Here is a 21,999-nt window from a genome sequence, read left to right as displayed (position 1 = left end):
TCTATCCATTTCGAATTTTCTTTGTGTCCTAGTTTTTCTGGATGTTCTTTGGGCATTGAAAAGATGATGTTATCTGTTTAAGGTATAGAGTTTAATAAGGTTTAATTAGTTCTACTATGTTAATTACATTCTTATTAATCCTTATTTGTATTGGTTTATTTTCTGTGACTTGGATCTAGAGGTGAATTAGTTTCATACTGTACATATTTCTCTCTGTATTACCTGTCGTTTTTGTTTTGGTAATTTTGATGCTATGGTTTTCAGTCCACAGATGTTCATAACTTAGGTTTCCACTATGAGTTATATTTCCTGCCATTTTAACATGCCTGTCTTTGATTCATGTAATGGTTTTGGTCCTAAATCCACGCTGGTTCAAAACTAGATTGGGTCGCATGCTTTTACTTTTCTTTGTCTGGTATATATGGGATTGTCTTTGAATAGCCAAAAGTGTATGTCCTGTAGATGACGTGGTTAGGTTTTACGCTGAGATTTAATCTTAGCCTTTGTTTTTAATAGATGATTTTAGTACATTTACATTTGTTGAGATTATAAGTATGTTTTGTCTTAGTTCTGTCATGTTATGCTTTCAGTTTTTTTGTATTCATTTTTACCTTTTAATTTGTAGATTATTTTTGCTTCTTTGAATATTGTTTTGTATGTGTTCCTTTTGTTTCCTCTAACTGCTGTTTCTTTATTGACTCCCCATTATAAACAATGACAATTGTTTATATTCTCTCTCCATCCTACCCACCAAATTTTAGCTTAGTTTTTCTTCTATTTGCCTTCAAGCCTCAAATATACTTAAGCCTCTGTTTTTTGACTTTTCTTTAACTGATACTTTCTCCATCTTTCAGTTAGCTAAAGTTTATCCTTCAGTACTTTTTAAACTTCAGGCTATAACCCATTAGTGGTGCTGTGAAATCAATTTGGTCCATCATGACTAGCGTGTTTTAAGATGTAAAATAGAATAGAATGGAATAGAAGAAAAATAACAATGTATCTTTCATAGTAGTGGTAGTATTTTTTGAAATGCTTTTCAGTATAGATACAGATATAGATAGTGGATGTGTACCAAGTCCCCGTGTACAGTGAAATGTGCCACCCATTACTGTGGGTGGCAGTTTAAGAAAAAAAAAGTTGCAAAACAATGCTCTATACCATCTTAAAGGGAAAGTTTCCTTGGAACTTAGAATCCCTGAGTTATTGCATGTCTGAAATCTTTGTTCCTCTCTGATTTAAATGTGGTGGTTATACCATGGCACACATTTACCTAGGTGACAAACCTGCATGTTCTGCACATGTATCCTGGAATTTAACATAAAAATAAAAATTTTCAAAAAGTGGTAGTTATAAAATTACTGGGTCACACCTTCTTTCATTTAGTATGTTGCAACCTTTGCTCTAAGGTCTTCTCGTGTTGTCTATTCATATGGAGACGTCTATGACCACGTTTGACATAACTTGGCCTTTTTTCTTTCTTTTTTTCTTTTTTTCTTTTAATTATACTTTAAGTTCTAGGGTACATGTGCACAACGTGCAGGTTTGTTACATATGTATACTTGTGCCATGTTGGTATGCTACACCCATCAACTCGTCAGCACCCATTATACCTCATTTACATCAGATATCACTCCCAATGCCATCCCTCCCCCTTTTTTCTTTTTTGAGACAGGGTCTTGCTCTGTCGTCTAGGCTGGAGTGCAGTGGCATAATCATAGCTCACTGGAGCCTTAACCTCCCTGGCTCAAGCAATGCTCCCTTCTCAGCCTCCCTTAAAGCTGGAACTAGAGGCACATGTCACCATGCCTGGCTAATTTTTTTTCTTCCCCCATAGAGACGAGGTCTCACTATGTTTCCCACGCTGGTCTTGAACTCCTGGGTTCAAGCCATCCTCCCACCTTGACCTCCCAAAGTGCTGGGATTACAGATGTGTGCCACTATGCCCAGCCAGATCTTTTTTCTTGTATGCTAAAAGGGTCATTGGTTTTCCTGAGACATTATTGTGTAGTCTTTCAGACTTTTGATTCAAGTTTACTTTTGTTTCTGGAAGTTTACTTGAATTATCCTTGCATTTTTTTTTATTAGATTATATTCTCTTCTTTACAAATATCTATCGTGTATACGTTTTCTGTCCCTTGTCTATTTTGTAAAGCTATTTTCTCCTTAATCCTTTTTAGTGCTTTATTAACTTTTAGTTATTTTGTTTATTTGCTCAATCCTATCCTGTCTCATACTGTTTTTTCACCATTGGCTAATCTTCGTGCTGCCTTCAGTAGAAATGTCATTTATTTTTAATTTTTCCTTTTTTGAGACAGAGTCTCCCTCTATTGTGCAAGCTGGAGTGCAGTGGCATGCTCTCGGCTCACTGTACCCTCCAACTCCTGGTTCAAGCAATTCTCATGCTTCAGCCTCTCAAGTAGCTGGGATTACAGGTGTGTGCCACCACAACCAGCTGATTCTTATAGTTTTAGTAGATACAAGTTTTCGTTAGGTTGGCCAGGCTGGCCTCAAACTCCTGGCCTCAAGTGATCCTCCCACCTCAGCCTCCCCAAGTGCTGGGATTACAGGTGTGAGCCACTGCACCTGGCCCATTTCTTTGATATTTTCACTTTTCTCTTCCACTTCACTTTTGACCCGTCAACTCATATTTCAGCATCTTCTGTTGCTCTGCCATGTTTTCCTGTATTTTTGTATCTCTGTTATGCACAGCCTGATCATTCTGCTGCATTTTCTTTGAATATATTATATTCATAAAGTTTATGTGCTCAACATTTGTCCTGTGTTTATCTTATTTCATTTCTTATTTGTATATTTTCCAGGCCCTGTACTACTCTTAAAATTATAATAATAATGATTATTATTCCTACTTCTCACCTGTGAATAAAATGAACTCTTCCTAGACCAGAGAGTTGCAGGATAGTTGTGGCTAGGGCCTTGTTTCTGGCTAAAGGGAATTTTCTGTGCTTAATGTAGAAGTACTTTATGACCCAGAGAGGCTGTGTGTGTCGCAGGGGGGAGGTGGGGGGGTTGTGTGTGTGTGTGTGTGTGTGTGTGTGTATGGGTGTGTGGTGGGGGTGTGGGTGTGTCGGGGGTGGGTATGTGAGGGTGTGGGTATGGGGGTGTGGGTGTGTGGGTATGTGAGGGTGTGTGTGTATGGGGGTGTGGTGGGGGGGTGTGGTGGGGGGTGTGGGTGTGCATGGGGGGTGGGTGTGGGGGGTGTGGGTGTGTGTATATGGGGGTGTGGTGGGGGGTGTGGGTGTGGTGGGTGTGTGGGTGGGTGTGTATGGGGGTGTGTGTGTATGGGGGTGGTGGGGATGTGGGTGTGTATGGGGGTGTGGGTGTGGTGTGGGTATCAGTGTGTATGGGGGTGGGTGTGGGGGTGTATGTATGGGTGTATAGTGGGGGGTGTGGGTGTGTGTGGGGTGGTGGGTGGGTGTGGGGGTGTGTGCGGGGGTATGTGGGTAGGTGTGGGGTGTGGGTGTGTGTGGGGGTATGTGGGTGGGTGGGTGGGTGTGCTGGGTGTGGGGGGGTGTGTATGGGTGTGTGGTGGGGTGTGTGGGAGTGTGGGTGGGTGTGTGGGTGTGTGTGGGTGGTTGTGGGGGTGTGGGTGGGGTGTGTGTGTATGGGTGTGTGTGGGGGGTGGGGGGGCTGGGTGGGGGTGTGGGTGGGTGGGTGGGGGTGTGTATGTGAAATTGAGAATGCATGTTTTGGCTTTCTTCCTCCTTAGCTTACAGAATTGGGCAATTGCAATCTCTCTTTTGTCAGGACTTCACCAATGTACATAGGTTAAAGATGTTTCTTTTTGATTGTTTATTGACATACCTTAGTGTTCCTCCAGTTAATTGGAGAACTTTACTTTCCTGTGATTGTTGAGGCCGGCTCTTCATAGACATCTTCTCAGCCTTGCCACAGCTCCACTGGTTCCAGCTGCATATGGCAGCCCTTCATGATACTTTACCATTCAGGCTCTCCTGATTTCACAAAGATTTAGCTTATTGTTTATTAATGAATATCTTTGATGCTTAGAGTGGTTTCTGAAAGGGAAAAGAGAGAAAATTCATTACTCCATTATCTTAAAAGCAGAAGTCCTTTCTAAGTCTCCATTACTCTTTGACTTTGACAATATTCAAGCCAATTATGTACACCAAAATGAGACTGGCTTTAAAAATGATGAACTTGAGGCCATGAGAGTTACTGTGATTGAATTAGGGCCATACATATCAGTAAAAATGAACTGACAGGGTCTTGAGCCTGAATTCAACACATCAGATGGTATCTTAGGAATGCAGTGTCAATCAATGCCCAGTCGCTCTCCTTTGTCCACATGGGGGAGCTTGTATTGCTCTGTTGATTTTAGTAAAATCTAGCTCTGTTATGGTGGCTTCACTGATGAGCTAGAGTTTAAATACTGAACTTAGTTTCAACCTACATTAGAGGAACTATAATGGAGCAAACTCAAGAAAAGAAGGAAAAGAGGGACAAGGTTTCCCATACTCACTGATACTCTTCTTGCCACAAACATGAATGCTTATGGCATTGTCTCCCTTAAGCTTCACAGTCCTTCTAACCTGCTGTTATTATCCCCTTTTGACACATGAAAATGCTAAAATAAAAGAAGCTGAGTAACTTTTTAAAAAAAATTTCATTGGCCGGGTGCGGTGGCTCAAGCCTGTAATCCCAGCACTTTGGGAGGCCGAGACGGGCGGATCAGGAGATCGAGACCATTCTGGCTAACACGGTGAAACCCTGTCTCTACTAAAAAATACAAAAAACTAGCTGGGTGAGGTGGTGGGCGCCTGTAGTCCCAGCTACATGGGAGGCTGAGGCAGGAGAATGGTGTAAACCCGGGAGGCGGAGCTTGCAGTGAGCTGAGATCCCGCCACTGCACTCCAGCCCTGGCGACAGAGCATGACTCCGTCTCAAAAAAAAAAAAAAAAAAAAAAATTATTTATTTATTTATTTATTTTTTTGAGACAGAGTCTCACTCTGTCACCCAGGCTGGAGTGTAGTGGTGTAATCTTGGCTCACTGCAATCTCTGCCTCCTGGGTTCAAGTGATTCTCCTGCCTCAGGCTCCTGAGTAGCTGGGACTACAGGCGTGCACCACCATGCCTGGCTAATTTTTGTATTTTAGTAGAGATGGGGTTTCACCATGTTGGCTAGGCCGGTCTCAAGCTCCTGACCTGAGCCACCGCGCCCGGCCTGAGTAACTTTTCAAAGCCACCAGTTCAAAGGTGTTCATACTCCGACTTCTACGATCTTTCAGTTCTGCCTTTCTGCCTCCCAGGTTACCATATTCACTCAGTTGAAATCGTCTCAGCCACAGCTTTGGGATTCTGTAAAGATAAAAGATGCACCAGAGGGTTTCCTAGATGCTTTGTCTTCATCCTTCAAGCCAGGCGATACTGCCACGTTCTGTGTACTTAGGGGCCACTTCTCTGTGCAGCGTTCATCATGACACCCAACACTAATGCGGCAGGTTTTCAATCTGTTGTCTGTAGCCATTAATCAGTTCCTGTGACGTAGGCTATTGTTATCTCATGTTACAGATGAGGCAGCTGGTAGAGAGAGTGGTTAGGTAATTTTTCCAGGATCAGCAATGAATCTCCAGAGAGCTGAGACTGGACCTGTCCATCCCAGACATAGCTTACAACATGAGGGCTTTGCTAAAAGTGGTTCAGTAATCTCAACTCCCTTCATCACCTGCACTGTAAAAAAGATGTTTTATCTCACCTGTGCTGTTACCCATAGTGTGTTATAAAACCTGGTAGCAGAAGAGAAAAAGAAAGGTCAAATCAAAGACTATATACATAGGATCTATTTTTGACTAAGTATTTCAGACCATGAAGCTAAGACCATTTGGGTTTAAAATTGCTAATAACAACACTTTCTTTATATAAAAAAATACATCAAGAGGGTTACACAGAAGGAAGCATCCTATTTGGGGAAGGCTATCAAGCAGTAGAAAGTGATGTGAATGTCTATTTGTTCTTTTGGTTGTTTTTAGTTTCACTAAGGAATAGTCTTTTTGGAGTATATAAATCTATAACCGCACAAAATATGGCTAGCTTAAAAAAGTGGGAGAGGGAGATGATATGAAATTATCCCCTGAAAAGTCTTGTTTTTGAACACTTGCATTATAATGGAAATAGCCTCAGGTTTCCTCTGGTAGCATTCCAGCATTATTGGACGATTTATTTTCTCCTTAAGTGACATTTTAATATATAGTGTGTTATATGTAATGTTTCTGGAGTAACAAGCATGCAAGAAGTGAGAGAAAAAGAAAGTACACTTAATATGTAGGCAGGTGTCTCAGCACTTTCTTTTTTGTATGTGAAGCCCATTATCTCCAGTGATAACTTTGTTGACAGCACCCACAAATACACTCGGAGCAAGATTTTATAAAATAGATCCAGAATCGTATGACTAAGAGACCCAGCTGACACGTGTCAGCCTCAGATAGTTGCTACATTTTCTGTTTTAAAGACTCAAACAAAACTTTTCACATTCTTCTTTGGGGAAAAAAAAATTACATTTGAAGTCCTTTTTCACCCAAACACATTTTGAGATAAGAGCTCACAAGTCTTGACATTATTTCATTTTGTTATGCGCATCTGTCAAGGAACCAAGATACGATACAGCTACTAAAAACTGATGATCACGGAACAGAGAAACTTGACAGCATTTCATTTCCTTTATGTTCTGATTATACATTTATCAGAAAACCTGTATCTCTTCTAGTTCAGCTAGAAATTGCAAGAATTCAGGAACTCAAAGACTTGGCAAAGAACTGTCCTATTATTTGGTATCATCTTACATTTTAGAGAAGTTGCTTGGTGGAGTCATTGTTAAAGCTTTTGCTTCTCTTTTCATTATTGTGGGCCACTATCCACAGACCACATTTCTATAGGCCCTATAACTGCTTTGCCGCACAAATTAAACGCCGGGATGTTTCATACATATACGCCAGCATTTCAATGCTTGTCAATCAGAGTTTATAAAATACAGGGATTACAACTTGATATTAACATCCAAATCTATTGTGCTCATTTTATGTGTGAAAATGAGAAACCCTCGTGCAGACGCTAGATTTCCCAGCCTCTTTGTCACCCTGTTTTTAATTTATCTCCAGGTTTTCAGTCAGTAAAATGATTCTGCTTATCAATTTAATACAGAGATAAAACATATCTATGAATCAGAGTGATCGGAACTAAAATGGATCTACAGGTTGTTTGGTATTCAACCCAGCCCTGCTGAGGGTTCTAGTGGGGCTAATTCCTCTGTACAGTACATTCATCCCTGTTCTTAAATTGTGCCTCAGTGAGGGATATGATCTGCTTCACATGAAGAAGTGGACGCAGAAGTGCATTGTTTCAGGGAGGAGGACTTTAAAATTTTGAAACATTCTTTTTATGCTTGCCTTTTTTCTTTCTTTCTTTTTTTTTCAGGTATACTTCAAAAGAAATTATCCACATATTGGTCACACTGACCATATGGTTACAAACACTTCCAATGGACAGCCCTCGACCTTAACTATTTTCGAGACAGCACTATGAATCCAACCAAGACGTCATGTCTGTTCTGAAGGTGTTTTCTGCTAGTTTTTGGACTATGTAAACCACATTGTAATTTTTTTACTTTGGCAACAAATATTTATACATACAAGATGCCGGTTCATTTGAATATTTCTCCCAACTTATCCAGTGATCTCCAGCTCTAACAAAATGGTTTATTTTTATTTAAATGTCAATAGTTGTTTTTTAAAATCCAAATCAGAGATGCAGGCCACCAGTTAAATGCTGTCTATCAGGTTTTGTGCCTTAAGAAACGACAGAGTCAAAGCTCATTTTTAAAGGAGTAGGACAAAGTTGTCACAGGTTTTTGTTGTTTTTGTTTTTACTGCCCCCAAAATTACATGTTAATTTCCATTTATATCAGGGATTCTATTTACTTGAAGACTGTGAAGTTGCCATTTTGTCTCATTGTTTTCTTTGACATAACTAGGATCCATTATTTTCTCTGAAGGCTTCTTGTTAGAAAATAGTACAGTTAAAAACCAATAGGAACAACAAAAAGAAAAAGTTTGCGACATAGTAGTAGGGAGTATGTAACCCTTACTCTCCACCAAAAAAAAAAAAAAAAATAGGATATATGTTTAAAGGATAGAAGGACAATATTTTATCCTATGTTCTAAAAGAGAAGGAAGAGAAAATATTACTTTCTCAAAATGGAGGCCCTTAAAGGTGCTTTGATACTGAAGGACACAAATGTGACCGTCCATCCTCCTTTAGAGTTGCATGACTTGGACATGGTAACTGTTGCAGTTTTAGACTCAGCATTGTGACACTTCCCAAGAAGGCCAAACCTCTAACCGACATTCCTGAAATACGTGGCGTCATTCTTTTTTGGATTTCTCATTTATGGAAGGCTAACCCTCTGTTGACTGTAAGCCTTTTGGTTTAGGCTTTATTGAAATCCTTTCTAAATTGCATGAATAGGCTCTGCTAACATGATGAGACAAACTGAAAATTGTTGCAAGCATTGACTATAATTATGGAGTATGTTCTCAGGATGCATCCAGGGGTTCATTTTCATGAGCTTGTCCAGGTTAGTTTACTTCTGACCACTAATAGCATTGTCATTTGGGCTTTCTGTTGAATGAATCAACAAACCACAATACTTCCTGGGACCTGTTGTACTTTATTTGAACTGTGGGTCTTTAATTTTTCTTGATGGTGGTGGCTGTAACATGTTGAGTTCAGTTTACTAAAGGTTTTGAAGTGGAGTCTCATGACCTCTCAGAATAAGGTGTCACTTCCTTGAAACTGCATTTATGTATATAGACATGCCCACATGTGCATTTGTTTGTATACATATGTGTCCTTCATATAGGAAGTTTTTTGACTCATCAGTAGAGAGCAACAGATGTTTTATTGAGTGAAGCCTTAAAAAGCACACACACAGCTAACGACCAAAATACATTGACTGTAGTAGCTGTTCAACTCCTAGTACTTAGAAATAAATGTATGGTTAATGTTCAGTCCAATAAACCACACACAGTAAACGTTTATTAATAGTCATGGCTCGTATTTTAGGTGACTGAAATTACAACGGTGATCATAATGAGGTTTGTTAAAACGTTAGCTATATTCAAAATGTCTATATGTTTATTTGGACTTTTGAGGTTAAAGACAGTCATATAAACATCCTGTTTCTGTTTTAATGTTGTCATAGAATTTTTTAATGAAACTAAATTCAGTTGAAATAAATGATAGTTTTCATCTCCATTCAGAGATCTGTATTTCTGTGCTTCGAGGGATTCCTGACTCATGTTCTTGCTGATGAATGCCAATGAGTTTTCCTGAGATCGAAAAATATGGGATCAAAGGATACCTTCTATCATCAACTGGTTCTCTTGGCAAATTAGGTGTACCAAATATTCTAACGGGTAGATTTCAGTGGGTTTCAGACAGTTTGAAGCAGTGGCTATTTAAACAAGTCCATCTGTACCCTTCTAGGAAGAAAGAGTATTAGCTTATGCCTCAGGCTTGAGCAGTATTAAATGGTTGAGGTTTTTGCTTTTGGTTTTGGTTTTTAAGATGACTTTGTCCAAAACTAACAAGAAACGTCTATTGCTGTTACACTGAAATCACTATTAAATAATGATTCTCAAAGTGTGGTCCCTGGACCAGCAGCATAGCGCATCACCTGGGAACTCATTAGAAATGCACATTTTTGTGCCTCACCCCACATCTACTAAATCAGAAACTCTGGTGGTGGGGACCAGGAATGTGTGTTTTAACAAGCCCTAAGGTGATTTTTTTTAAGGGGCCATACTAATCTTCTCTGTATCATTACCATTTTAGTATATGTGCTACTGAAGCGAGCAACCTAAGTGTGATTCTGATGCAGGCTAAAGTCTGAGAACCAGTACCATAAACTATAAAGAACTCTTAAAACTCATTAAGAAAAACACAGAAAGCCCAATTAGAAAAATGGATAAGAGATGTGAATGGGTATTTCACAAAAGAGAATATCCAAATGGCCTCCCAAAGTGATGGGGTTACAAGCGTGAGCCACCATGCCCAGCCTGGTATAGAAATTTCTAAAAAAAACAAACCTAAAAATAGATGTCCCTTATGGCTGGGCGCAGTGGCTCACGCCTATAATCTGAGCTCTTTGGGAGGCTGAGGCAGGTGGATCACCTGAGGTCAAGAGTTTGAGACCAGCCTGGCCAATATGGTGAAACCCCATCCCTACTAAAAATATAAAAATTAGCCATAGATTGTGGCGCATGCCTGTAATCCCAGCTACTCGGCAGGCTGAGGCAGGAGAATTGCTTGAACCCGAGAGACAGAGGCTGCAGTGAGCCGAGGTCACGCCACTGTACTCCAGCCTGGGTAACAGAGTAAGACTCTGTCCCCCCCACCCCCCAAAAAAAGGATGTACCATACAAACCACCAATCCCACTAACTGTGTATTTACCCAAAGGAAAAGAAATGTATATATTTCTTTCATCAGTATATCAAAGGGATACCTGCACTCTCGTGTTTATCATAGCACTATTCACAATAGCAAAATATGGCATCAACCTAAGTGTCCATCAACGGATGAAAGAATTTTGTATATGGTATATATATATGTACCATGCAATACTATTCAGCCACAAAAAAAAGAATGGAAACATGTCATTTGCAGCAACATGGATGGAACTAGAGGTCATTCTGTTAAGTGAAATAAGGCAGGAACAGAAAGACAAATACCACATGTTCTCTCATACTGGAGCTAAAACATTTAATCTCATGGAAATAGAGAATACTGTGATAGATACCAGAGGCTGGGAAGGGCGGGTGGGTGAGAGAGGGAGGCTGGTTAATGGGTATGAACACAGGTAGAAGAAAGAAGTTCTAATGTTTAATAGCAGCCTAGGGTGACTGTAGTTAGCAACAATATATTATATATTTCAAAGTAACTAGAAAAGAGGACTTGAAATGTTACCAGCTCATAGAAATGATAAATACTGAAGGTGATAGATACCCTCAAATACCCTGGCTTGATCATTACACATTCTATGCATGTAACAAATACATGTATCCCATAAATATGTAATTTAAAAAATATATACTGTGTATCAATACCAGAAATAATGCTAGATGCTTTTAATAACACTTTAAGTGGTTGATGTCTTGTGAAGAAACAACTTTAATCAATTCAATGAGTCAGTGAATTAGATTTATTATTTAGTATTGTTCAATTTAGTGAGTTGAGTTAATGTTAATTTATCAGCTGATTAACTTGTCCTTATGTACTGCAATGAAAATCCGTGTTCTTCTTTCAGAGGGTTTGACTGTGGAGATTTTAGAAGCCCGTTTTCTCAAATCTCGGTATTTGTTTCAAATCCTAGTCTCAAAAGATTAATGATATTCAGAATCGTATGCCCTGAAGTGTGTTAGATTTTGCACCTGAATGAACGTGTAAGTCACTTCCCACAACCAATTTTGTTTTAGAGTGTTTTCAAGCTGTGCCTTTACCTAGAAAACTGTATGACATTCTGGCCACCACAGCTCAAAATAACGTCTTTATAATTCCACAAATGTGATATGCATTACTAATGGACATATTTTACTAAAAGCAAAGAGAAATCTTTCACCTGAAATAAAGAAAACTAAGAATGTTCAACAAGTAATGCTCATCCTAAAAACCATGTCTATGCTCAACCCAACTTATTCACCAAATGGTCTAATTCTCAAATCCTCATTCTTTGAAAATTGAGTAAATGTGTGTCAATAAAATACTTCCATCTTACTTGGTAAATAATATAGTTATGGACTACATTATTTCCCAAATACAGATTGAAAAACAAGTAGTTTTCCTCAAAAATTGAAACTCATGGTTTAATTTCCACAAAATATGTTATATGTGTTTTAATGGATATGTTGATCCTTATCAAATGGAAGTTTTCAACCCAGAGGTTAACTCATTCACATACAGAGTCCGTGTTTCCACTATTTTATATTTGATTTCAGGATTTAGAAATAAGTGTTAAGATTCTGCAGAAGCTAGACAGGGGTTGGGAAGAAGTAAGTCTTACGAATATAACTAATTTTCAAGTAAAAATCCTCCCCAAGCCCTAGAAGCTTCTTTGTGCTGCAGTTTGATTATGTGGGATGCAGACTCTGAGATGGAGTTTGGTGTTCCGGATGTTGATTACAGAGTTAGCCTTGGGATTGGGATTAATCTTTGTGTAATCAAGAGGGAAGAAGCAGGATTGGGTGGAGGGAGAAATCAAGCTGGAGTGCTAGTCAGAGAGACCAGCTGACCCCACCAGGAACCCTGGAGCTAAAATGGTCAATGAGGGTCATCTGTGTGCCAATGGCCAAGGCTTTCTCCCTCCACCTTGATTAGTCATTGCATGTGGGCTGTCCCCAGAAGGGCTGACAGCAGAAGATTGCCCAGCAACTAAACCTCCAGCAGCTGGGACAAGTCCTTGAAGGGGGTGATGGGTGACACATCTCCATGTCCACCACAGTATATGTTCCAGCTGTGGAGGGAGATTATTGGAGTGTTCAGTGGCAGAAGACTCCTGGTGATTGGCATTTAAGTCAAAATGAATTGCCAGTTGACAAGAGATGGCTGATTAAGTGATTGTCTTCAAGAACCTGTGACCTGAAAAAGAGAAGAGAAGGTCCCTGTAGGGGAAATATCCTGGTTGTCCTTATTCTCTAAAATCAGCAGTGTTCATTTATTCCAGGAAGTGATCTTAAGAGCAGTCTTCAGCTTGGTTAACTCCTATATATGTCTGTAATACCCTGAGTACCCCTCATTACAGTGAATCATAGATGGGGTCTGCAGTGTACAGGACTCCTGCTTAGAAGGACCCAGCACTAAGTTTAATGCCCTGTTTTCACCATCTAGAGATTCTGAATTTTTAAACAAAGGGCCCTGCTTTTTCATTTTGCACTGGGGCCTATAAATTATGTACGCTGCCCTGAGTATTTGTGGTTCTGTCTCCTCTCTAAACCATGAGCTTCTGAGGACTTGGACCATGCCCTGTTCATTTTAAAATCTGCATCTTCTAGCCCAATGTCTGTCACAGCGTGGGTGCTCATAAATGTTTGTTGAGTGAATGGATAATGGCCGGGAAGAAGCCTTCCTTTAAACTATAATTCTGAGATTTAAAGGGGTATCCTAGGGTAGTAGAAAGATCCCTAGTTTGGGGGTCAGTCACATATATCTGGCTGCCAATTCTGTCTTAGCTACTCCCTAGCAATGTTGGGTGACCAAAGAATATGCTGTCCGCCAGGGCAATAAATTGGGACTGTCCTTGACAAATGGGGATATGGCCACCCTATAGCCAGTAGCCTTGGTTACATGCTTGGATAAGTTTCTGTTTCTATGAACCTCAACTGCTTCATCTGTAAAATGGACATAGTTCTTGAACTTGCACAGTTGCTTTGGTTGGGATGATTGGTGGACCAAGAGCATCCAACAGAGCAGAAAGGTTAGGACCCAGAGGGAAATGCATTGAGTTTGGATAGTAAGAAGTTCCCCCTCTTCCACCATGAGAGGAGAGTAAGATAAATGTGGATGAAGGTAGGTTTGTAAACTGTAGAAGGTGTATTTCAGGGGATCCTCACCATGGTCTAGACCGAACTGTTCTTACTTTACATAGAGTTAAAATGAAACAAGCACACGCAAGAAGGAGCCCAAGCTCCGGAGTCTGCCGTCCCGGATCCGGATGCTGGCTCCTGTGTGCAGTGGCGGCCTGGGTTTGGATCCAAGTTCTACTACCTATTAATTATTGGCCCTTGGGTTGGGAAACACACTATGCTTCCATTTGTTTTCTGTAAAATTGAGATTGGGGTAGTACTTTTCTCAGAGGGCTGTTGGGAAGATGAAATATGAAGGACATACTCTACAACAGTGCCACTCAAAGCATCATGGTCTGCGGGCTAGTGGCAGGCCACGAACTGTTCATAACTTCAGGCCACAATAAGTACAGGAATTTCAGGAAAGCTGTTAGAAACCTTTATAGGCTTTTGACTTTGCCATGACATCCAAACTCATGATTCGGGGACTCCTTGTGCAGCAGCCAAGAGTTTGTTGAACTTGGATAATGAGGCATGTGTGGTGTGAGCAGCACATTAGCCATGCACAGTAGAACCACTTATTAGTTTGCAATGCATTGAAAAGTTAAAATAATTAAGTAAAACCTATTCTTAACCCCAGATAATTGAGAAGCACCATTTTAGAACAATGCCTAGTGTGCAATTAGCTCTCAATAAACACAAGCCTCTTTATTAATCAGGGAAAAATCATACCATGACTTATGTGTTTAAAATTGGGCTACATAGACTTTCAAAATGCTCTACTACATATTAGCAATATTTTAAAACAGCATTAAAAGCTTAAATCCTGCTCATGTTAATTAGGGATGTGTAAAGTCTAAAAGTATTTTAAAAACAAAATGATGCTATGCATATGTTTATACCAAGTCTATTCTTGAATTAACAGCATGATCTTGATGTTGAAGGCAATAGCTGGGTACACGTCAGGCCACTTGTAAAAGTGGGGAACATGGGGCCGGCTGTGGCGGCTCATGCCTGTAATCCCATCACTTTGGGAGACCGAGGCAGGCAGATCACCTGAGGTCGGGAGTTCGAGACCAGCCTGACCAACATGGAGAAACCCCGTCTCTACTAAAAATACAAAATTAGCCAGGCATGGTGTCCTGAGCCTGTAATCCCAGCTACGTGGGAGGCTGAGGCAGGAGAATTGTTTGAATCCGGGAGGCGGAGATTGCAGTGAGTCAAGATCGCGCCATTGCACTCCAGTCTGGGCAACAAGAGCAAAACTCCGTCTCAAAAAAAAAAAAAAAAAATGGCGGTGGGGGAAACACCAGTTCATATGCAGGGTGTCGACTTTCCTTTAAAAACAGAAAGAATGTGGGTTAACTGAGGTTTTGCTTTTTAAACTTAATGTTCTAAAAAAAAAAACCATCTTTTCAAAAATAAAGCAGCAGTGTAGGTTTAAAGCTGAGAGAAACATGTTTATTTGAATTTAGAACTAAAAAATAACAAAAGAATAACATACCCTGGCCCTAAACGACCTTCCCTTACACTCCAGTTTATCTCACTTATCACAGTGGGGGTCCACATCGGGATTATACGGTTTTTCAAGAAGGACCAAGATAAAAACTTAGATAAACTACGAATACTTTACAGAAAGCTTACATTGGAAAGTTCTGGCTAAATTCAGTATTTTGTTCAGCAATCATGCGCATAAAACAACCAATGCACAATTATCCGTAGCAATAGATAGAAAGCCTTGGGTGTTGCAAAACGGCGTTTGATCCAAAAGTTACTCATATTTGACTTTGGAGGGCATTATGAGAAATCTTTGAAAATAAAATTTTGCAGACTACTTAGAAAAGTCAAAATGAGTCACGGCCGGGTGCAGGGACTCACGTCTGTAATCCCTGCACTTTGGGAGGCTGAGGTGGGCGGATCATCTGAGGTCAAGAGTTCGAGACCAGCCTGGCCAATATGGTAAAACCCCGTCTCTACTAAAAATACAAAACTTAGCCAGGTGTGGTAGCACACACCTGTAATCCCAGCTACTACTCCTACTCTGGAGGCTGAGGTGGGAGAATTATTTGAACCCAGGAGGCAGAGGTTACAGTGAGCCAAGGCTGTGCCACTGCACTTCAGTCTGGGCGACAGAGCAAGACTGTCTAAAAAAAATAAAACAAATAAAATGAGTCTCTGTGAAACAATTTATATCACATTATTTTCAGTAAAAAGAAGAATCAACAGAGGATTGAGGTGGGGGTTTTTTGGTTTTTTGTTTTGTTTTTTTTTCAAGACAGGGTCTCTCTCTCCCTGGCTGGAATGCAGTGGCACAATCATGGCTTACTGTAGCCTCAACCTCCTGGGTCAGGTGATCCTCCCACCTCTGCCTCCTGAGTAGCTGGGACTACATGCATATGCTACCATGCCTGGCTAATTTTATTTTTAAATTTTTTGTGGAGACAGGGTCTCACTATGTTGCCCAGACTGGTCTCAAACTCCTGGGATCCTCCCCTCTCAGCCTCCCAAAGTGCTAAGATTACAAGCATGAGCCACTGCACCTGGCCTAGACTGAAGATTTTTAAATTCCATTTTATAACATAATTAATTAAAAATAACCCATGAGTTCATACTGATTCGAATAAGACAGATGAAGATAGATAAGTAGGTAGGCAGGTAGATAGATAAGATGATAGGATGAGATAAGATAGATGATATTTAGGTAGATAGGTAGATATATAGCTAAGTCAATGAATGGATAGACAGACAAATGGAAAGGAAAGGTCTTTTAGAATGTCAACTAATAAATGTAGAAGGATTGACAGAAAAAGAACCAGGCGGAAGCCATCATTGTCATAAATAATTCAGATAAAATTCAACATTGGCTTCTAAATGAATATAGGGTGGACGTTTGGGTGGGAACAAAGTATTTGCATGGACAGAAAATATCTTCTTGTATTAACTAAAAAGGGAGGAATTGTATCTTTATAGTAGAAGAATCTGGCAGACATCACCCTAACCAGGTGACCAGAGTTAACATTAATAGGACCAGTAGACACCCTTGTCTCTTGACGTGTAAGGCAATGACAAAGACACCACTTCTGTGTTATTTCTTTCTGGCCCCACCCCCCAAAAAAGCCAAACCTGGATCAAATCAACAGAAAAGCCCAAACTGAGGGCACTCTATAAAACAACTTGCCTGTACTCTGAAAATGACAATGACCATTAAAGGTTTAGTGTTTCAGATTAAATGGAAACTTAAAAGACATGACAGTTGTGTGATCCTGGATCCAAAAGCATGCAATAAGGACAGCACCGAGACAATTAGTGAAATTTGAATAAGAACTGTGTAGTTGATCATAAGTTGTATCAATGTTACATTTCCTGAATTTACTCATTCTACTATGTAAGTGAAGGTCCTTATTCTTAATGAAATACACTTTGAGGTATTTAGGGTAGAAGGGCTATGATGTCTGCAACTTGGTTTCAAATAGTTCAGCAAAAATGAATTTTTATATATATATGTATACATGCACACACATCATATATACATACACACATATATAACAATATACACATTATAAACACATATATACATATAATTTATATATGATCCTGGATCAGAAAACTACCATCTATTTATCTGAGAGAAAGCAAATGTAGGAAAAAATGCTGAGTGAACCTAAATGCAAACTCCACAGGAATTGACTGTATTATTACTGCAACTTTTGTACAGATTTAAAAGTTTTCTCAAAACAAAAAGTTAAAGACAAACATTAGTCTGCCACAGCTCAGCCCACAGACTAAAGAATCCACATCTAGATAAGCAAGAGTTGACTATATGTGGTATTATAAAAATCATCAGACAAGTTTTAACTTTGTGAGTATGGTTTGCACAGCTCCCTCCAAGCTGAAAGGCTTGAATCCAGCTTTAGGCAAAAGCACAGAAATATGCATACTTCTGTGGAGAATGCATGTGGAGTCAAGTGCTGTGCAGAACCTGGACACAGAATGCAGGTAGATCCATGTGGCCACTCCCTTCAACAACAATGGAGTGAATGATACGATCCTGGAAATCTGGCTCATCAGTGATTCTGCATTTGACATTACTATGCTTTGAAAAATCACATGATGCTGTATCTTGCCTAGATGGACAAAAATAATTTCATTAACAGAAGGGATCTGGATGATGCTGCTCTAGCGATAACAGAGCAGTTAGGAGTAGATGTGTCTCCACCAACAGTTGAAGGGCAAAGCGCTGCCTCTTGCCACTCAGCAGAAGCCATATGGATGATCCCAAACTCTGTATTTTGGTAGAAATTCATTTTATACAGGAGGCTCTCTTTTTTCCATGATAAGCAGCTGTTTCCACCTGGCGTTGTGCCAGTCAAGTTTATTCTGGTGTGCACTTTCCTAATATGAAAATCAGCTAACTCCTTTTCATCAGTTTTCTGAAAGACCTGGTTTAACTCATCTGACTCTGCCAGTAGTGAACTTTTTAAGAAAGTAACATCATAGTTGCTACCTTTTTGGCACGGTCTCACTCTTGCCTAGGCTGGAATGCAGTGGTGCAATAATGGCCCACTGCAGCCTTGACCTCCGGGACTCAAGCGATCCTCCCGCCTCAGCCTCCCAAGTAGCTGGGATTATAGGCATTTGCCACCACCATGCCCCCTAATTTTTTTTTTCTTTAGAAACAGGGTCCTACAATATTTTCCAGGCTTGTGTCAAACTCCTGGGCTCCAGCCATCCTCCTGCCTCGGCCTCCCAAAGTGCTGGGATTATAGGCGTGAGCCACTGCACCTGACATTGTTGCTACTTGTAAATGTAGTAACCAAGCATACAAGCAACCAGGTGAAGGATATTGACTCTACACTTCCTAACCTCCAAATAGGAAACAGTTTCAAAAAAAAAAAAAAATCACCTTGAGAAACGGGGGATGTCTGATTTGACAAAACAGAAGTTAACATTTCTGGTCATTTTAAAGTTCTACTGAAATCTGTAAATTTCATTTGCTAAATATATTTTGTTTTTCTTTGTTGTTTTAATAGCGAATACAGTGAAAATGAGGGAACGCTGTATTCTCCAATTTGCAAGGGTTCTTGCCAACGGGCACTATTCACTATTAGCAGGAATACAGCAGAACAATCACTGTCAAACATGCTGGTAAAAGTGTGAATGATACAAACTTTCTGAAGTTTGGTACATATGTCAAGGTTCTTAAAATGTTCCTATATTTTGGCTCAAAAATTTATCTTCCAGGGATCTACACTATGGATATAAATTCCAACAAAAATATACATTAACAGATATTTTTACAATATGATTAATAATATCAAAAATGAAAACAAGCTAAATTCTACAGTCAAAATTTGCTATGTTCATGCAATAAAGTATTAAATAGCAATAAAACAATCTTTCCAAAGATAATATAATGATGTGGGGTGATATGGTTTAGCTCTGTGTTCCCACCCAAATCTTACCTCCAATTGTAATCCCCATAATCCCAATGTGTTGAGGGAGGAACCAGGTGGAAGTGATGATTGGATCAGGGGGCGGTTTCCCACCCACATCTCATCTCGAATTGCAATCACCATAATCCCCATGTAGACGGAGGAACCAGGTGGAAGTGATGATTGGATCATGGGGGCGGTTTCCTCCACGCTGTTCTCGTGATAGTGAGTGAGTTCTCACGAGAGCTGATGGTTTTGTAAGGCAGTTTTCCCCGCTCTTGCTCGCTGTCTCTCGCCGGCCGCCATGATTGCAGGTTTCCTGAGGGCTCTCCAGCCGTACGAAACTGTGAGTCAATTAAAGCTCTTTCCTTTGTATATTACCCAGTCTTGGCTATTTCTTTATAGCAGTGAGAAAATGAACTAATACGTGAGGTAAGTAAATACCGTTTTTTAATATTAAGAAAAACTACCAAAATTTGTATTTTATACGCATGTTTGTATCTTTAAAATTCTGAAATTAATAATCAAAATGTTAATAGTTATTTCTGAGTAATGTGATTGTCACTGATTTTTATTTTTGTAAGTTTTTAAAATTTTCCAAGTTGTCTATAATGAGCATGGGTTAATTATAAGGTCCTGAAATGAAGTATGGAGAAGTTACAGTGCCTCTTTCAGTTAGAATGAACTTGTAAATTTAAATTGTATTTATGAATAATGCCTTACCTGTCCACAAGAAGCTCCTAGCTTCAGTATGTTTACTGCAGACACTCCCTTAGCACATGAGTTGAATGGTTGTTCAGAAAAGTTTGGTATCATGGTTTGAACGATCTTTTCATTGTTCCTGTTCTCTAGCAAAATCTCAATGTATTCCCATTAAAAAGACAGGCCATGTGCAAACTGGATTTAGTCAGGCACTCTACATACAAAAACCATTTTTGAATGGCACTTTTAGGACAAATAATGATTAATTTCTAAACCTTTGAAATATTTTAAAATACATAAATATCACTGCCAAAGAGTTAGCAGTGTTGAATGCAACCTACTTTGTGTCAATGCAACTTCTAAAGTGCCGCAATAAAGGTCTACTCTAGATCAGATCTAGTTTTTACTAAAATTGTGGCTCCTAAATTGCACCGTGGGTCTGGATTTGCTGCCACATGCTTTTTTGGGAGGTACCTGAAATCAGTTATCAGGCAATGAGAAATGGTTAGGCACATTTTCCTGAGACACTTGGTGTTTCCCCAGATTGTAATGATGTTCGAGCTTCTGATTTACATGTGTAGGTGCAGAAATGCAGATGACAATTAGGAACCTGAAACAATAACTCATTTTGGTGAAATTTCGACTTCCAAGTCTTTCTCAAGCACCTGCAGGGTGAGGACTGGTAGGTAGACTGTATCAACAAGCCAGCCCAGCCTCCGAGCTACCAGCCCATGGAGGAGGACTGGTGAGTTGTCTGTAGGTAGCTTTTTGTTCTCTTCCTTGCTTCCTCACTTTTATTCTCTCTCCCACCCCTAGAACATGACTCCAGCTTAATAGATTTCCTGACTACTGGTTTTTGGAATGAAGATAGCATTTTTGAAAACAAGTTGTGTATTGTGGTAATGAATACGTGATTAATATCACTATTGATTTCATCAGTGCCAGGAGCCTCTTCTTAAAGGCTAGGCTTTTGATTAGGTAGCTGCCCAGGTATTGTGCTTGAAGGAGCCCTAGGAAAATCCTTGATGCAAAAGATGTTCCCTATTGATGCTTGGCGGGGGGGGGGGGGCATCGTTTGTAATTTATTCATGCAGATATTTTGTGCTCTTTTCTTGAGGTCCTCTTAAAAAGAAGATAATGCATTTTTATAAACATGCATAACATGAAGTCACCAACACTTCACTGAGAGTCAGTTTATCAATTGCTTTCTCCCTAACAGAAGCAGCAATATGATACCACATGGTTTGGGGGAGTGGGTGTTTTTGATCTCTTTGGAAGGGAAGAACTCATCCTTGGTAAACATGACAGAATCTTCATCAGTAAAGATATTTCAGCAATCAGGTTGCGTAATAATATCAAGTAATAATAAGTAAATCTCCCAAATCCTGAAAAAAGGCGAACAATAGGTAACACATTGAATTTGCCTTTTAACCATTCAACTTTGTGCAGCCAGATACACAAATTTGAACACTATCCACCTGCCAGTTTTGCTTAGTAAGCCAAATTATCCCTCAAGTGCTCTATGGGTAAGAGTTGGTTGAGGGATCTTGGAAGGATTTGACTTGGAGTTCATCGTTTTTGGGAGAAGGAAGTTGGAGAAGCAGACCTGCTTGGTAAAGAGAACTTTAACCTGCTTAAGTGGCAGAGGGAGTTTTTGAGGGCAGCCAGGTCTCATTCCTCAGAGCCTGGCTAAACATGGTGTCTGGACCATAATGGAAGAATAATCAGTGTTGGTTGAAAAAATGAATGGCTTTCATACTGAGTGTTAGCTGAACAAGTTGAATTCTGTTTGTTCTTAGTGTTAATCCTTGTTTCAGGCAAACAAATGTCACTGACATCTCAACATCAAAAAATTCAGGTGTAGTTTAAACTTTTAGACAACTGATTAGAGACTATGCATTTATGTGCTAAGTGTGCTGATTTTTTTCTCTGCGTTTTCTCTGCTTTAATGTAGAAAGTATCTACTATAGGTAGGGCCCACTCCTATTTTCTGGCCCAAGGCAAGAGCAGGAATGGAGCCCCACACATCACATGTCTAAATAAACTATAAGTAAAACTATAAACCAAGCTAACAAAGTGTTAAATAAAATATGTGTTAGCCTGCCACCTTGACAATCCTTCCTAATTGCCTGGCTCAAATTGAATTTAGAATTCTTGGACTCTTGAGTTTTGTGCTGAACTAGGGAGGCATGGGAAGAACTGTCCATGCCCACAGCCCCCACGTGGAAGGGCCTCATGTGTGCAAGTAAAGACATCCAGAAGGCACAAGCAATTCTG

At 39.8% G+C, this 21,999-nt stretch overlaps 1 protein-coding gene and 1 non-coding gene across 11 annotated transcripts in view; one reads left to right on the top strand and one right to left on the bottom strand.

Moving 5' to 3' along the window:
* The window catches only part of ABCC4 (ATP binding cassette subfamily C member 4 (PEL blood group)), a 291,853-nt gene extending 282,567 nt beyond the window's left edge, over nucleotides 1–9,286 (top strand). For 9 of the 10 annotated variants that reach the window (XM_074021271.1, XM_074021270.1, XM_005586099.5 and 6 more), the window contains one exon: nucleotides 7,448–9,286. In XM_074021271.1, the coding sequence (XP_073877372.1) occupies nucleotides 7,448–7,555 (108 nt within the window). In that variant the 3' untranslated portion in view covers nucleotides 7,556–9,286. The remainder of the gene's footprint in view (nucleotides 1–7,447) is intronic. The other variant, XR_012426459.1, reaches the window with a different exon arrangement.
* A 498-nt stretch (nucleotides 9,287–9,784) lies between these two features.
* Nucleotides 9,785–9,889, bottom strand: LOC123569956 (U6 spliceosomal RNA). Its single transcript, XR_006693826.2, has one exon. It is a non-coding gene; the product is annotated as a U6 spliceosomal RNA (small nuclear RNA).
* Between the last annotated feature and the right edge of the window lie 12,110 nt (nucleotides 9,890–21,999).

Source organism: Macaca fascicularis, chromosome 17, assembly GCF_037993035.2.
Source record: "Macaca fascicularis isolate 582-1 chromosome 17, T2T-MFA8v1.1".
Lineage (NCBI taxonomy): Eukaryota > Metazoa > Chordata > Mammalia > Primates > Cercopithecidae > Macaca > Macaca fascicularis.
Note: the sequence above shows the minus strand (reverse complement) of the source record. Positions and strands in the feature narration are given on the sequence as shown.